The 13,992-nt window shown below is 35.2% G+C and overlaps 1 protein-coding gene across 3 annotated transcripts; it reads right to left on the bottom strand.

Moving 5' to 3' along the window:
- Window positions 1-3,544: 3,544 nt before the first annotated feature.
- LOC144844195 (stearoyl-CoA desaturase 5-like) lies at window positions 3,545-12,959 on the bottom strand. Of its 3 annotated transcripts, none has more exons than XM_078700957.1 (6): window positions 12,943-12,959; window positions 8,381-8,593; window positions 7,993-8,123; window positions 6,001-6,206; window positions 5,008-5,190; window positions 3,545-4,408 (listed from the first exon to the last, which is right to left on the bottom strand). In XM_078700957.1, exons 2-6 carry the CDS (start codon window positions 8,574-8,576, stop codon window positions 4,174-4,176), a joined length of 951 nt encoding a protein of 316 aa, XP_078557083.1. In that variant the 5' UTR covers window positions 8,577-8,593; window positions 12,943-12,959; the 3' UTR covers window positions 3,545-4,173. The 3 variants fall into 3 exon arrangements, with proteins under 3 accessions (XP_078557083.1, XP_078557082.1, XP_078557081.1); XM_078700956.1 differs by having other exon boundaries at window positions 12,935-12,951; XM_078700955.1 differs by lacking the exon at window positions 12,943-12,959 and adding an exon at window positions 10,294-10,620.
- Window positions 12,960-13,992: the final 1,033 nt, after the last annotated feature.

Raw genomic sequence — 13,992 nt, 5'->3', positions numbered from 1 at the left:
GTCGACAGGTAGACTAACATAAACAAAGACAATAAATACAGACTTGGGTGCTTTCCTACTTTCTATCCAGATATTTCAAATTGGGTTCATTTCCATGGTTTTTAGCAATCTATCAAAAATTACTCAGCTCCTCCGTGTCGCCTCCACAGAGCTACCTTACTGTGTTTTCAGACATTGTTTTGTCATTATCGTCGAGCATTATTAACTAAATTGACAGTAGTGTAAAATTTCCAAAAATACCTATATTATAAATAAGTTTAATTCTCAGTCACGCATGCTCAGTTAGTTCTGCAAGTGCATACACTTTCAGACACTATGCTGCTTTAAATGCACAGCTGCTGGAACTTTTGCTATTTGGCTCCATTTTTTTAAAATACAGGTGTTCAGTCAATTCGGTTTGGAATTAAAATAGCGAATTATAAAGCATATTTTCACCTAATCATCATCATAATAGCTACCAATGTTCAACTGACTGCAAGGTCTCGCCAAGTTTCACTTCCTCATTTTCATAAAACTATAGCTATAAGGTATTGAATCAAAATAATTTCTCTTTCAAATCTATCACATCAGACTTAATATGCTTTAAACAATGTATTGTCCCCCTAAAAAATGCTTTTTCAATGTTTTTGTTGAATTTTAATGTCAGATAATAGTTATCCATTTTGACCGAAAATTCGACTGAAAAATGTTTTTAATTGAAAAACAGTAATTTAAAGCAAAAAATTGTCAAATTGGCTTCCAGCCTGTGAGTTTTTGGTTGAATTTATCTATTTATTTTGTCGTTTTATAAGTGAACATTTTTAATTAATGATTAACTTTATAAAAACTATAAAATAACCAATTCGAAGTCTGCTTTAATTAATCTTCATTTTTCATGTTTTTGGGGGACAATACATCTTTAAATAAGAATTGAACGAACAAAGTAACTTGTCCTTATGTTAACCTCTACTTTATCAATTGGTTTATTCAAATGATTTAGAATGAGCCTATCTGTCGTTTGATTGATTATTAGGCCTATGCGACTAATGTAAATAAAGATAGGTCATTAAATGTATCAGTCACATACTCTTTAATAATTGCAGTGTATCAACAGTAAACATAAAACGTTGAACCCTTGGACAAAGTTGTCTGTAAGCGATAATATAACCATCTTTCTATTTTTATCTGAACTATTTTTAACGTACCAAAACTAGAACACCATTTACTGGTCGAATCAATATTTGTAAAATGGGTCGCTAAGCTCCACATATTACCCTCTCATCTTGTTAAGAACTGAACATTATTTAAGTAGGCTTATAGTAATTTGTGTAAATTGTAATAAGTTTGAAAAAAAAAACTTTCTGTGTAAAATGTTTGATAATGTTTCGCACCCAAAATTGTACGTGGCAAATAAAGACAAAAATAAATTATTATTATATAAAAATATGTTCTGTTTCAACATTTGAGACGAGGCTTCATTGATGAGAATGTGCAGATAGTTTTACAGTGTCACGAAAGAGAAGAAACATTTGAAAACATCTTTTGTAAAGTTGTTATCTTGTGCGGTAAATAGGAAGTATATAGATTGTGATTTGTTCGTAGTCTATATTTAGATTATGAGTATTAATTTTTCTCTCTATTCTGCTGCAACCTCATATAAGGTGGTGGTGTGGTCATAGCACGTTATCAGAAATGCCTCATTATTATATTATGTTATCTAAACCATACGGTATCATTGTTTGGTCAGTGGCGTGAGTGTGTTGACCTTGTGAATATTATGCTTGAATGTCAAACCTTCCACATTTATTCAGTCACTGGTGATATTTCATATTCATAATTAGTTTCTTTATTGTTATTTTGAACAATAAAGTTGTTTTTCTTATTTTTATTTCCTTTCATTTTTCAATAGCACTGAATCAAAAGATAACTTTTAGTATAAAGTACACTTAAGCACATTTAGCTAATTTTATTCTTATTGTATTGTACATGATGGAAGATGTTCCTGTATTATAGGATGTATTCCTGGGTGTAACAGTTGGGTTATTTCTACTACCCTTCATAAATAATGACATCCACTGGACCGAAGTATGTTTTGCAAACATATCTGCAAAACTCTTCAATTAAAAATGGAATCAATCTACACTAAATTTCTATTCCGACTAGTTTTTATAGTAGAAATTGCCATTTTTTCCCCTTCGTATTAATTTCTGTTACACATTTTTATTTATGTATATTTAACTAAATATTATATCTGAAATTCATGTCTGTACCTGTAGCATTGAATAGCTCGATCTTTGAGTGACTTGGACCAAAGAATATATAGCGCAAGATAGATAAATGTTGCTAGGTTCCATTCTACAATACGCTCCCTGTAATCCCATGGACACATTCGAGCGGACATTAGCAACCATTTACAACAATCATCCGGGTATTTTTCCGCCCGAATGGCGTCCAAGTTATTTACCTTGCACAATCCTTGCTTGGACAGTTTATTGTCTTTCTTTGTACCAACGTACGTTTTCAAATCTATCGGTCTCATTCTTATTATTCTGTTATTGAATGGTGAAACACAAGAAGGACGTTTATTTCATGGTTTATGTATTTTATTGGTACCAAAAAAAAAGTCGATCATTTTTAATTTCTTTTTGACAAATCAATTGGATTAAAAACTGATGGTAAAAGATTTCAGCCTGTCATTCTTCTAAAGAAACTGTCCGTGTAACAAGACAAAACTGCCAAGGTAACTTACCATTTAAGTTTTTAATCCATTTGTTTTTCTTAAAAAGAAATTTAGAACATTCATTTAGTACTACAAACCGGATAAACATTTACAATCAGTTTTATTTAAGATTTAATTGTTTTCTATGGTCGCTAAGGCTTGAACAACCTTGTTTTTAAAGCTGGTGAATGGAGACAGAAGCAGTTTCTGCTTGAGAAGTAGAGTGAACGCGCACCATAGTTAGAGGCTTGAAAAACGGAGAGATTTTCAATAGAATATTGCGTAACGCTTCAGTCGGTCTATTAGTAGTAGGCCTACCCTATCAGTATTTATCCACAATCGGCTTATTATTTGCATTACAAAGGTTAAGTGTTTATTTTGGAACTTTTAATAGAATGAAAGCTATTTATATGTGGCCACCATATGACACCCGTGTTAACATATATCCTACACAACACGCCTCTTATCAAAACTGGGTTTAGTTGCTATATTTAGATTATTTTTCTATATTTATACACCCTTTTCTATTCTTAACACTTACCGGTCATTCACTTAAAGAAGATGTTAGATAGTAAAGTTTTACAAACAATTCAAAGATAATACAATTGTAATCTGTTGATAACAAGTACAGTTCAATGTCTTACGATCGTGTAATGTCGCATGCACTTCGTCTTTCCATCCAAAAAAACAAACAAAAAACAAATATTGTTAAGCCCATTATTATCGATTTGCTTGGTGCATGCCGTCCGCATGCGGTTTGTGAGTGTTTGTGCATTTGGGCATATTTTGCATTATTGGAATAGAAGTACATTAACATACAACAACAGCAACCTAACGATGAAAATGTACATTAATTAGTTTAATCAATTCTTGCATAACTTTATTGTACGTAACCTCCTTTACAAACAATTCTTAAATTTAAAAGACGCATATTCTGCAAAATTATATTAATAAATTAGTGTGTCTATTCTTTGTTATGTTATATAGGCCTAATGTTCTTACTGATCCAATTAGAGCTTAGTAGGAATTCGGGGTTGGGGTGGGGGACTTGTGATACTCGGTAAAAAGTATATATATATATTTGTATAGACCTACTTCGTTACTTCTATATAACATTAGTTATAAGGAATTGGTTTATGTAAATAAGATTTAAACATTTACGGCATTTGACATACTTAGGCCTCCTATATCCAAATAAAATATAGGCCTAGTACTGATTATAATACTGTAGTGTTAACATTGAAAATTATTTCTCTATGGTGTTATTAACGCTAATAGGTCAGAAACTACAGTATGCAAACGTGCAACAATTATAAAATAAAAAAAAAGTCGCTATATTCCTAGCCTTAAAACAAAATCCAAACAAAATTAAATAAATATTCCGTACAATAAGTCCTCCTTCCACCGCTGATGGTGGGTCACCTAAAAAACACCATTTTAGGTCCTCCGTAGAGTCGGGAGACGTCAGATACAGCCTAACTACCGACTCCTGTCCGTAGCTTACGGGCGTCGATAAGCTGTTGTTTTGTCTCATTGCAGTCATAGGCCTGGCCTAACATGTACATAGTGTCGATGAAGATCGTAGTCATATTGATTTTCCATCCAAACTCGCCTGCTTTATAATCACTCGGAAACGTATGGTGGTAATTATGCCAACCTTCTCCGATAGAAAGAGTGGCTACTAAACGATTCTGTGCCGGATTGATGTATCTAGGGAAAGAAAAAAAAAACATAGGGGGGCCTACGTTAAAGGAAAATACTGTATTAAACAAACTAATATTATTAATGTTTTGTTTTATGTTTTGCTTTATCGTAAAGTTAATGTCGGTCCGGCCAATTAAATTATCCTTTATTAGAATGGACGTAAACAAATGCTACAGATAACTAAATTATGCTATGTTTTATTTTCATTTTTTTAATTGTAATGCCATCCAACATGTTTCGCCAATCACAAAGCTCTTGCGGCTTAGCTAAAACTATTAGGTGGATTTGAACCAAAACCCCCGGTAAGTCAGCATGTAAACCACAAACCGACAGCGCCACAGATTACATTATTATATATTAGACAAACATTATTTGGCCTATTCTTATGTTTATGTGTCTAAATGGGCACTGGTTTTGTAAAGAACGTGTGTTCTGTATAATAAAATGTAAAAATATGATAGGTCGCTGTACAATCAATAGTGTTGTTATGTACATGGTTTTACCTCAATGAGAGTAGACTTTGTTCTGCCATGGGCAAAACGATACAATTAAGGCTTACGTGATAATAATCTTAATTCGACTGGTCGTATAGAGGGGGCACTTACTTATCGTATGGTCTTGTTCCCCAAAAGTGAGCGACACTGTTAACCATCCATGTACAATTCAAAGCTACACAATAACGTAGAATTGCTGCAACGAAGTAGGCGTTCCATAAAGATTCATTCCACAATATTGGAATGAGCGATGGTAAAATGAAACACAGAACTGGCATAAGGATTGCATAGTGCCTGTAAAATAAAACAATTGTACAGTTAGTACGAAAATTAAAAAGTTATATAAAGTAAGCTATGTTGTAATGAGGAAATTTCATAAGGATCAGACGTGTTTTTGTTAGGTCGAGGCAATATGCTCAGCAGGCCTATGTTTTACTTGTTTGCCGTGCTTCAGAATGGACGTTTAACTGTAACTGGTCCATGATTATTAGTAATCGATGGACTGTGGCGGTCGTAATCTAGTAGAGGGCGTAAACTGCATTGATATAGATTAATTAATACAGTACCAGAATGTTAAAAACTGTACATTTCAAAATGGAAGCCCTAAATGTCAATATAAAAATTACAGACAAAACAAAAAAGAGGAAAATTCACATAAGTGGCTTAAGTAAACTATAATGTCGAAATGTCGACATAGGCTACCAACCAGTACTGTATTAATTTCGTCTATTATTAGACTTGTGCGCGAAATTACCACTCATTTCTGCAGATGCTGTACCGACTTGGATCGATATATTTCTGCCGTTTGTTGCACATGCTATTAATGCTTTAAATTTCTCATAGGACCTTGTTATCGATCATTAGAATAAAACCTTACGTGGGTATGCTAAAACCATAAATTATGAAACACATACATAAGTGATCCACGCAATCATGACATAGCATGGATTAGGCTATCATTAATGCTCTCAAATTATTTCTACTACACTCTCATCTACTCAAGTCTAATTACAGTCACATTAAAGGTAATCATAAATGCCTCCTGTTCTTGAACGATCTTTAAAACGCCAATGTTTGACGTTTCACAATTATTTAAATTCTTACTTTTTCTGAAATCTTACAACTGGATCTGCCAAAAGGTCATCCATTTTAAGTCGCGATCCTTTAGATACGACGTCAGGATGCTTCCGGACCAATAGCCAACCGATGTGGGAGAAAAAGAAGCCACGCTTTGCATTGTGGGGATCAGCGTCAGTTTCGGAATACTTGTGATGCACTCGGTGATCACGTGCCCATTCATATATACTGTTCTGTATTTCAAATAAAGTAAGCAAACAAAGCATCGTCATTATAGTGCTACATTAGCATAACAAATTGTTGGCACACATGGCGTGTCATATCACTACCATATGTGGGCACATCACACTTGTTTTGCCAAACTAGTGTGATAGTATAGACAGAGCTTTACATTCACTAGTCTAGTATTCCAAATATTATTATTATATTAGCTATATTAAACAGATTTATGTGCTGTAAATATTTTGCTGGTAGACATTAGACCGTTTAATCGAATACGTTGTTGCCATTGTCAGGCATGTAATATCAAACTTTGATATTAGGCCCTAAACTGTAAATATACACGCAATATATTGTCATAAATTCAAATTTTAAAAACATGGTGATCATTTATAGAAAACTATTTCCCCAATAATAATGGTCCCGTAAATCGCAACGAATAGCATTTAAAAATGTATTGTCCTCCAAAAACATGAATGAAGATTAATTAAATCAGACTTTGAATATGTTATTTTATAGTTTTAATAAAGGTAATCACTTCCATTTAAAAAAAAGGGAAAAAATCACGTTTTCACTTATACAATGACAAAATAAATGGTTAAATTCAACAAAAAATCCATTGGCTGGCAGCCAATTTGACAATTTTTTGCTTTAAATTACATTTTTTCAGGTAAATACATTTTTTTTGATCCAATTTTTGGTCAAAGTGGATAACTATTATGTTACATTAAAATGGAATATTCAACAACATTTTTTGTTAAGAATTATCTTTTCAGGGGGACAATACATCTTTAAGTTGATTAATTTATATGTCTTGATGTTTAATTTTAAATGTAAGTAGGCTGGGTAATCATCAGGAATAGTCCTGAACAGGGAGATGAGCGCCCCTGCCCACCGATGAGTTTCGGGATCCCTTTGACCCGGAGGGAGAGTACCCGTCAGGGTCCCTACCTAGGGTTACAGGTCCTCAGGTTTTTAGTTGTTTTTCTTAAACTAATTAGTGTTCCATGACATTCTCATCAAAATTAATGTCTCTCATTGTTGTGCTATGTCAACATAATGTCAATGACGGCGAAATGTCCCCAATAATGGGGATAGCTATGCAAACAAGTAACAAGTAAGTAAGTAAACGAAAACAAAAAAGGGAAGAGATATTGAACAATCATAATACTTAATTGAAATGATCTGCTTGTAAACGACGTAGTTTATTTCCTACTGTAATCGTTTCACCTTGTTCGTTTTTGCATTATTTCTCAGTAGCTCCTTTAATTAATAACGATGCATTGCATAATTGATTGGCTGGCATATGTGGTAATGGTATATGAAAAAACAAAAGGATTTCGCAATCGGAAAGCCATAATGTAGATCCGGAAACCATAAACCTATTCTCTATTGTGTACCGTAGCCATGTCTATTTTGTCTGTTTATTGGTTATAAATGATTTTATGACTAACAGAAAGTCCAGTATATGATTTTTATGCTTGTATTTGCATTTGTAAATGTACACATTATTAAATCAACGTTAATTTGAATTTAAAGTTTATATCATTTCTATCATTTTCTGTAGGCCTACCATTGTCATCGTCGCCTATCCATTGTGTTCTGCTCGAAACATTTCGTCCATTTTAAAGACGCGTGTCATAGGTTATGTGTACGCGTATGACGCAACGTAAAGGACGTACACGCAACGTAATCTGACCAATCACGCGACGGATTCCGAAGCTGTGTCGTGATTGATGATCACAAACTAATTGCGACGTGTCTTCGCGTTGCGTCCCTTGTGCGTGGGAACTTACGTACCTGGAACGCCAAACAATTACATGCAGCAAGAAAAACTCTGAGCGGAAACCTAGCCTTGTAGCTTCGATGAGCCCATAGCCTATGGGCTCCGGCTGTTATCCCAATGCCGTTCAAGAAATAAAGCAATACAGCTGTTGGAAGAAAAATAATACGTATTGTTTTAATATTAATTGTTACGCAATAAACGACGTTACAAAATACTTAAAATAGGCCATTGAAGCTTGGTTCAATTTTCACTCGAATCACGTAAAAACCTAAAAAGTAGTAGGACTCTTCGCGTCCAATCAAATGACGTCATAATCAATTTGCTATAAACAGGTACATATTATCTAACCAGTTACTATCTATAAGACATATTTAGACATGTATAATTACAATCCGTGCCTACCCCATACTAACGTAAGCCAATGGCATTTCCATGTCACAAACAGGAAGGAGTAAACAGCACCAAGATGAATGAATCCCATGATGATAACATTCCGCCACACGATGTCTCTCTGATACTGTTTTCTATCAATTCCTTCGATGGCTTCGTCCGCTGACGGAGACAACTCTGTCCGCTCGCTGTGATTCCGTGGTGGCATCTCTGTATTATACTAGCCTAAGAAAAAGTATAAAATAATAAACACTTATAAATGGTATCGCAAATAAAAACGCTCCGACATTCAGCCAGACCAGGAACCAACAATCAGTTTATTGCAGATCATTTAATTCGTTTATGATTTGTTGACGTCCTCGCTTTTATTGTGGCGATATTGAAAGACAGACAAGTAATCCAACAAAGCATTTGGAATAATAAATGTCTAAAAAGATTCCTAGAAATTTGAACAAAGATTATGATAATAGCGCCGCGGATTATTGGGGTGGGTCAAATACGTCTTCTGACCTTAGACTCTCTTGTGTAACAGGTCCTCTTTTATTCTATTCCATGCCACCACACAATGCTGTTTTTGTGAGAATAAATAGATTTTCCTTGGAATACCTTTCTGCTAGCTAGCTAGGTATAAATCCTACCTTCCTTTCATTCTATACACGCGCAAATAATTCGATCGCGTTCGATTCTTTTTCCAGTGAATCTAATTTACCAGGAATCGAATGATGGCAAAATAAACATAAACCGCATAAATACGTAGAAAGATATGTATCTCGGAAGGCCAGTCAGTGTATACATGTACGTATATTGCAACAAGCCAAATATTTGTAAATAAAGTAGCCTGCCTACGAATGAATTGAGCTGGTTGTTGTTATTTTGTATGTATGCCACTTGTTGTCGTCATCTTAAACTTATCGGCCATAGGCCTACCTATATGGATGGGGGCATGCACACGTGGTAATATTGCCGAGAGTTGTAACAAGAATTTGGAATTATCTGCTGAGTGAGCGTCTTCATCCACCGCTTGGAATATTCCACAATTTTCTCTGATCCTAATCCAGTAACCTGATTGGTCAATAGTCCGTGTAGTCGAGACTGATAACTAATCGTACGCCGATTTCTGAATTTGGCGGTATAGTTTGATGTGGCCATGCGCAGAAGTTGAATTTCCTCCACCAAGCCTCGGACCGTTGTTACCTACGTTATTGTCTAATGGTTATGAATTCGCCATGTAGGCCTATTCGCAAAAAAAAAAATCCAAGCTTACGCGCCAGCGTTTGAAAAACAAACAACCAATACAACAGGGCACCTGAGCCGGCTTGCCAAAATAGGCACTCGTAACAGTCCTTTGATCTTATCACCGCGCGCCGGTATCTGTTAAAAAGGGGAGTGGAACTGTTCGTGTCGCAGCCACAGATTAAACCCTTTGATCTCCGGAGCTCAACATAATGTTGTTAGATTGCCTTGAATAAAGGTAGGAATATATGCTAATAAGTCGTCACCAGGTGACAGGCCACGTACGTTCACAGCCATCGATGGACAGCGCAGAGAAAAAAACAGTCGTGTTTTATTTTATATTCATTTATTATATACCAGGCCCATGAGAAATGGGGTGAGAAAACAGATGCAACGTAATACACTGAATAATCCCATCAAATTTATACACAAACCTACTACAGTATATTATATGCCTAATAAGCTAAATAATAATATTATAGTCAATTCGTCCGACAGAGTATCGTATCATACCTATTCAAAGGGCAGCCTAATGCAAAGCTAATTCATAAACCGCAAATTAATTATCCACTGTCGGTAAATACAAACAAAAATGTACGTACATGCTATAAAACAGATGACATGCAAAATACAATTGTCAAATACTAGGCTAAGCAAACAATTATCGAAATAAAAAAACAAAATAAACCTACAGTTTCAGATTTAAATGCTTCTGCTAAATAATCAAAGATTTAATTTTGAAAGCCTAGCTATTATCGAAAGCTTCAGTGTAGTACTCTACGCCGGTGATGATATGCAAACTAGAATAATCTACGAATTACAGTTGTACACTACCAATTCCTGCATAGTGCCTATCGTACGATTTTTTTTCATTCACAAATTGATCACGTGATCGTCTGTCACGCCAGGGTTTTTCTTATGCAATCACCAACGTTCGTCTCATATCACATCAGCTGATCCACCACGAACGCATGGTACACTTCAGTAACGATTAGACCAGGCACACAAACAATAATATGTACGTAACAACTAACTAAAAATACTGTGTTTCACCATGGACCAGTGTAATAGGTCCATGGTTCCACTATTGTGTATACGGCCTATCTACGATGTCACATTAACATAATTAATCGTAGCGTATAACATTTAGATTTCACATAATCATTAAAACATACGACTATTGTTACTATACTGATAGGCATCGTAATATATTTATGACATATACATTAATAATGCGCCGTTTCCAGTAAAACACAGTGGCTCCGTTGAATATTATTTTATATCTTTATGACTCGCGCGGCACCAATTATGATATCAGCCAGTTTTATTAATATGATCGGATTCAATCATGATCAATTAAAAAAACAAGGGAAAAACCCGAAAGAATGATGCAATAACAATGCAGGCATTAGGCCTCTAGACATGATTTACGTGACAAAAGCGAAATAAACGCGTTTTTTATAAGAAAAGAATCAAACAAACATTATTATAAAGTAGGACGTCTACACTACTGTAGGCCTAATTACGGACGATAACGATGATAGGATAGGTTAGGATATGTCTATATCTTAGACATTATTTTATCTGTGTATCGCCGATTAATTTATATCGTCTGTTGTTAATTAGGCCTTATGTTAATATGACTTAGTAGGTCTCCAACGAAATGAAGTTGGATTCAGAGGATTAAAAAACACTGAAGTTCGATGGGTGGTGGTGGTGCGGTGGGGTACCCACCCCAGCTACCGTATCCATGGGTAGAAACCAATTGCCTGGGTAAATACTATGCCTGAATGGGCCCTTGTCATGATAGCAATTGGTCCAAGCACTGCAGGGGCTATTGGTATAGTTATTATAAAATAATATTGTGACATGTTGGCCAGAACAACCTGAACTGATTGTTCTCCGCAAAGGCGCTGCCATCGCTCTAAATTCGAGGTGGGAGTCAACTAGAATAGTACTTGGCTTGCAAGCCCCTTGCGAGCGAAGCGAACGATGGGGCCAGAGCCGTCCAGGTCCCCCGATCGTTTTAGTCAGTTTAACAACGATCACCCATGGGCACCTTATTTGACGTGTTCCGTCAAAGTACCAAAACGTGTACAATGAACGTGTCAAAACGGCCGCACATTTCATATGCTGTCTAATCGTCATGGTGTGACGGAACAACCATCGATCACCTGCAGGTCTCCTGCGAGGAGAGCCTCGTTCATATTGACATCTGCTGCCAGAATTCCCGAATGACCCGTCAAATGTTCATCCAAAATGGACGTTCATATTTTTAAGGCAACCGCTCATACTCCGATTAGTTTTTAATATTTCTCAAAATGTTAGGCCCCATTTATCCTCCTGGCTACGTCTGACGACGACGACGACGAAATGACGACAATCGGAACTAAAAGGATAACAGTTCTGATCGCGGGACGTTCTAGTGGGAGAAGATTGATATTCTGCGGCTTTCTATTCGTTACAACGTCGCATTGCTTTTGAAAATCCTTCGATGGTATTACTAAATAACTAGATTATAAAGGGATTATATTATTATACAATATATAGGGATACTCGTGAGTCATAATTGATAAAATAATGATTTTTACTAAAAAATGGGGGTACGTACCGTACAAAAAAATATAAATAAATGACAATGCTGATTTAATAGAGACTATTATCTCACAATAATCTCGTAACAACGTATAACGAGATGAAATAGCCTGATAAACCATGGATAAACCAAACATTGCGTTAGTAGTACACTCAAAACCAAGTATTATTTTATTTCAAAACCGTGCCAGCAACATTTTATGAAATGACTTAACAGATGGCCCATGGCAATGTTCTTCAGTTATTCTCTTAGCTGCTTGATATTCTGTACTGAAGCCCGACGATCTGTTTTTACTTCGTAGGCCGCTGTGTAGCCTACCGACTAAATATGACAATTTACTTATAAGCGCATAAACGGTGATTTGTGGAAAATAATGATAATGATGATGATGATGACTGATAGTGTAATTGACGATAGTATAATAAAAACAATGGCAATGCTAATGATGAAATATTTATTTAAAATGTATAGATGTACAATTCACATTAGGCATATTCAAAAGGCTTATGTTTGATGAGTAACACGCTATGCCTATTGCATGTTATGTGTGAGAAAATAACATTATTACGCAACCCAACTCGCTGTTGTGCTTAAGTTTAAATTTTATGTTAAGAAAGAGAGAGCCTTTGTCAGTGAAATAATTGAGAAGAACGAAGGCTACAAAAAGCACACGATGTAAGCGTTTAGTATGGGCCTATACACATTTAATAATTCACGAATAATATTATAATGATAACTACCTTACCTGCAAGAAGAAGATGAAATCTATCTGACAACGATCGTACCGATGGTATAGGTTATGTTAAGGACAATCATAATGATCAGGTTCGTATTTCATGTGGGAAATTATGGTCTGATCCATTTAAAACAAAGGGGTGTGAAGTTAAACGGCAAATGTGTTCTGTATTATTGATTATTGGTAGCATTTTGTCACGGAAAAATATCACGGTTAGATTTAATGCTAATTGTACATCTATCGTAACAAGGAATTACAAACGTTGATGTGCATTATAAAAAAACCCACTTGATTCTTAGGCCTAATTATTTATTTTATCCAGTTGACGTATCTTGATGTGGCTTATACGGTCGACTTAAGGAAGTTTCATCTGTCTGACTTTAGGCCTATCTGGATGGTCTGGTCCCGGGTCTGGTGTTCAATTCCCACGCACAATGACCACTCTTGTGAACTTAACACTCAGTTTAACACCATTCCAGATGGCTATTGGAATAAGCCTTTATATCAATTAGAGCAAAATATCTATAGGCCTATGCTATTATATCTAGGCCTTAATTAATTTCGTGATAGGGCTTCTTGTTAGTCAAGGCCTTGAATAGGCTATTTTTAGGTCAAATATAGTTATTTGCTTTGCTTTGCTTATTTATTTGATTTCTAACAGAAATCATTATTTTGCTTATCAAAACAAAAGAAAATAAACTGTTAAATATTAAACTAAATTTGACTTCCAGGCAGAATATTTCGGGTGATTTCCCTTTAAATTACGGTTGTATCAGGTGGAGCTAGTATACGTTTTTTCTAATTTTATACCTCCATTATTGTATCAGGAAAATATTTTTTTTTCCGATCCAATTTGTTATCATAGTGAATAAACTATTTAAAGTGACCTATTGACAAATTGACCATTTGAATTCTTTTTCAGAGGACCATTATATTTTTAATGTGCTGGACCTGTCACAAATAAAATATACTCACGGTTACGAGGCAATGGAAGGATTAATCTGTACAGATCCTATCCTCGACTTAAATAACTAATTAGCTTTATGCACAATCTCGACA

Source organism: Antedon bifida, chromosome 6, assembly GCF_963402885.1.
Source record: "Antedon bifida chromosome 6, ecAntBifi1.1, whole genome shotgun sequence".
Classification (NCBI taxonomy): Eukaryota; Metazoa; Echinodermata; class Crinoidea; order Comatulida; family Antedonidae; genus Antedon; species Antedon bifida.
Note: the sequence above shows the minus strand (reverse complement) of the source record. Positions and strands in the feature narration are given on the sequence as shown.